Source organism: Piliocolobus tephrosceles, chromosome 21 (assembly GCF_002776525.5).
Source record: "Piliocolobus tephrosceles isolate RC106 chromosome 21, ASM277652v3, whole genome shotgun sequence".
Taxonomy (NCBI): Eukaryota; Metazoa; Chordata; class Mammalia; order Primates; family Cercopithecidae; genus Piliocolobus; species Piliocolobus tephrosceles.
The window spans coordinates 16,867,619-16,871,699 of record NC_045454.1 but is presented as its reverse complement, the minus strand read 5'-3'; the positions used below and the strand labels follow the sequence as shown (position 1 = coordinate 16,871,699).

The 4,081-nt window shown below is 53.7% G+C and overlaps 1 protein-coding gene across 5 annotated transcripts in view; it reads right to left on the bottom strand.

Moving 5' to 3' along the window:
* The window catches only part of COQ8B (coenzyme Q8B), a 30,344-nt gene that overhangs the window by 11,297 nt on the left and 14,966 nt on the right, over positions 1-4,081 (bottom strand). For all 5 annotated transcript variants that reach the window (XM_023229184.2, XM_023229181.2, XM_023229182.2 and 2 more), the window contains exons 10-12: positions 3,789-3,882; positions 1,508-1,649; positions 1,265-1,372 (exon numbers count right to left, since the gene is read on the bottom strand). In XM_023229184.2, the coding sequence (XP_023084952.1) occupies positions 1,265-1,372; positions 1,508-1,649; positions 3,789-3,882 (344 nt within the window). The remainder of the gene's footprint in view (positions 1-1,264; positions 1,373-1,507; positions 1,650-3,788; positions 3,883-4,081) is intronic.

Sequence of the window (4,081 nt, the reverse complement as noted above, 5' to 3'; positions counted from 1 at the left end):
CCACTTTGGAAAACCAGTTGGCAACCCCTGATAAAGGTAATGATGTATCCACCAACACTCAAGCCTGCAGGTCCAAACCTTCCCTCCAGGTCTTTGTACACCGCCTGCCCTCTGCTGGGAACACTCTGCTCTCTGGATGGTTGTCTCCTTTTCCCCTGTCCCGTCTCAGCTTTTCTTTCTTCTTTTAAATAGAGTCGGGGGTCTCCCTTTGTTGCCCAGGCTGGTTTTAAATTCCTGGCCTCAAGGGATCCTCCTGCCTCAGCCTCCCAAAGTGCTGGAATTACAGGCGTGAGCCACCATGCTCACCTCTGGTCTCAGCATTTTTTTTTTTTTTTTTGTGAGACAGTCTCGCTTTGTCACCCAGGTTGGAGTGCAGTGGCACGATCTTAGCTCGCTGCAGCCTCGACCTCCTGGGCTCAAGCATTCCTCCCACCTCAGCCTCCCAGTGGTCCCAGCTTTCATGGCACTTGCTTTAAGAAGCCTCCCTTAATCCCTGCTCACCCCACAGCGAGTCAGGCACGTTCCCTGGGATCCTATAGCTTGCTGTGCCTCCCCCAACTCCAGCCCCCACCCCTCTGCCTGTGCCTCCCCCATCCAGGTCCTGACCCATCTGGCCTGTGCTCCTCATTGTGGTTTGTACGAACCACTCTAGGTCATCACTGTGTGGTGCCAGGGCCCCCCCCCACTGGACTGGGCACTCTGAGAAGGCAAGGGTCAGGGATGTCTTTTTATTGCTACCAAGAGGCAGGGGCAGGTGATGGTGTGTTCTGTATGGATGACGAGTGTGGTAGTGATGGCTGACTGCCTTCCAAAAGCTGTACTTCCCCTCTGTGCTGTCACATTGCCACCGGGAACCACTGCCTAGCCAGGGACTCCATTTTCTAGCATGCCTTGCACCTAGGCAGGCCATGTGACTAGCTCTCACTGATGGAATGGCAACAGAAGTGGTATGTCCATTGCCCTAGGATGAGCTTAGTGTATTCAGCCTGGGCATTACTTTTTCCACTTCTGGCCAAAGCAGTAAGGCAGGGGGCTACCCTCTGAATCTCTCTTACCCTTTCCTTGGGAAGCAGAGCATTGCGAGGCTCCAGGGATGGCAAAACCACCAAAGGGAAGGAGCCGGGTCCCTGAATCGCCACTTGGAAAAGGGCCACCCCTGCCTGTTGTCGGGGTAATCAACTGCTATTGTGTTGAGCTACCGAAATATCAAGGAATATTCGTTACAACAGCAAATGTACCCTGACACACATCACTAGGAACCAACCTGGTGGCTGGAGGCGTCATACAGGAAGTTGGCCCAATTGGGGTCTGTCTGCATGAATCGGAACTCAAACAGCTCCCGCAGACACAGCGTCAGGAGCTGGAAGCAAATCTGGGGTGGGGAGGAGTAGCAGGCATCTTAGTGTGATCTGCCCTGTGGCACCCTCGCTGGCCTGGAGAGGGACCATGAGCCTGGCCCACCCGCCGTGGGGCCATGCCCTTCCCACTGTGATACCAGATGGCATACCTGGTTCCGCAGGTCCTGGCTCAGGCCCTGGCACTGGTCCAGGGGGACTCCTCCGGCCAGCTCCATGCCCAGCACCCGTGTCGTGCACAGCTCCTTAACCACAGCTGGCACCCGGAAGAAGGGGTCATTTGCCAGCAGCTGCCTGGGGCAGGAGGGAAGGGAGGAAGGGGACTTCGTGCTTCAGGCTTGTGACCCAGCTTGAGGCCTCCTCCTTGTGCTCTCAGAAGTCCTCCATGAACAGTAGGTGCCATGCCCTCCCTCCTGCCCATCTCTTGCTGCTATCTGCCCTGGGTGATGACCAACACCTGGCTGGACTGAGATTTAACAAGTATCTCCAAGGTGCCTGCTCTGCACCTGTCCCTAGACTGGGTGCTGTTGGAAACTCAGTTACCACTTCCCTACCCGAAACCCTTCTATGACTTCTGGTTGCCCCAGAAGGATGAGTTCAGGTGTATTTCAGCCTTTGCATTACTTTTTTCATTAATTTATTAATTCATTCATCCCAAAAGTAGCCACTGGTATCAAAATCTGTGAAGTCTATAGTGATACCCATGGGTCACTCCTTGCAATCACTACTCTGAACACAGGTAAATAACAGGAAAGCGTCCTCTGTGTCCGTCCCTGTGCTCAATGATGCTGGGGACAGAGCAGTGAATGAACCAGTCCCTGGACCTGGCCCCCAACCCCGAGACTCTCACAAACAGACGGATTATAGATTGAGGTAAGTGTGTTAGTCGGGTGCGGTGGCTTACACCTGTGATCTCAGCAGTTTCAGACACCTAGGTGGGAAAATCGCTTGAGCCCAGGATTCAAGATCAGCCTGGGCAACATGGTGAAACCACGTCTTTACGAAAAACTACAAAAATCAGCTGGGCACGGTGGCCTGCACTTGTGGTCCCAGCTACTCAGGAGGCTGAGGAGGGAGAATCACTTGAGCCTGGAGGGTCGAGGCTGGAGTGAGCTGTGATCTCACCACTATATTCCAGCCTGGAAAACGAGCGAGACTCTGTCTCAAAAGAAATAAAAGAAGTATGTCCATGTAAGATTTGGGAGGCAGAGAATATGAGAGAGGCCTCTGGTTGACGACCCATGGGATGGCTGGAGGAAAGTGAGGGGGAACAGGAGGGTGGTGTGGGGTTTTACCCTAAGGGCACCGGGGACCTCTGTGGGGACAGAGGGTCTCTGGCCCATCACCCCACTTTCACACTCTCCTCCTCAAGCTCCTCCTTTGGGGTTTTGTATTTTTGTCCTTGTTGATAAAAATCTCTGAACTGCTCCTCATGAACCAGAGCCATGCTGGGCATTTAATCGGCACACTCCCCTTTCATCCTCACTCCACAGTGAGTGGATGCTCTCTGGAGACTAGTGTACAGATTGTATGGATGCAGGCCATGCAACCCAGCAAGGGCTGACCCAGGATTTCATTCCACATCTGAGTCTAGAGTATGTGCTTCTAACCACTGCCTTCTACTGATCTTTCATTCTCTGTCTACAGAGCTTGGCACGTTTTAGGCTGTCAATAAATGTGTGAGCCACACTGTGGAGGATCCCACTGAGGTGTCATTAATTGCTACACATCAGGATGTCGCCAAGATATAACCACATTATTCCACATAGCCATGGTTCATGCATTTTCACTGCTATGAAATATTCCATAGATGAATATAGCATTGCTTATTTGTCCACCCTGCTGGATAAACTTGATGGATATGGGTTGCTTCCAGTTTGGGGCTGTTGCAGACAGAGCTGCTGTGAGCATTCTAGAATAGTCTGATGGTGTATACTGGCATAAGGGTCCCTAGAGTGTTCAGCAGGGAGGGCAATTGTTGGCTTGCAGAGTTCGTGAATATAAGGGCTTATGTGATGATGCCAACCTATTCTCAAAATGCTTCTACCACCTTCTCCCCCAACCCGCGGTGCAGAAGGGATGCTGTGGAGCCCACTCTCTCCACCTCCCAGTGCTATGGGCACCTTGGTCTCCGTCAGTCCAGCAGAGGTAAGAGTGTGTCATTGCATAATTAAGTGCCTGCGTTGGACCACAGGGGATATGTGGTCCATCTCACAGAGAAGAAGACTGCCGCTTGGGAAGTGACCTGCCCAAGCTCACAGAGGACAAAGGGAGTAAGCGAAATGATGGATGAGTGGACGGATGGATGAACAATGATTGAAAGAGAGAGTCTGCCCCACCCCACAGCTCCAGCTGCCAGAAGCTGAGGGGGCAGCTACTTCCCAACCAGCCTGGGAGGGAAGGAAGGAGGGAAGCCCGGGGGACTCAGCTCACCTGAAATTCTGGGCACAAGCTGCCTCACGACGGTAGTCACACTCCCAAGCCAGCTCCTGCTGCAAGGCCTGCAGGCTCTGCTCAGCAAATAGGCCTGTGGGGGAGGCGTGTCAGCCGGGGAAGGGCCCGGGGCGCACCCACTGGTGGATGCCTTCTGCCAGCCCTCCCTCTCCTGCCTCCCACACCGTCCCTCGCAGCTCCTGCTCCAGACCTGTAACCCACATCTATCCCTCTCCTGTCTCCCGCGCAGCTCCTGCTCCAGGCCTCTGACCTGCGTCTGTCCCTCTCCTGTC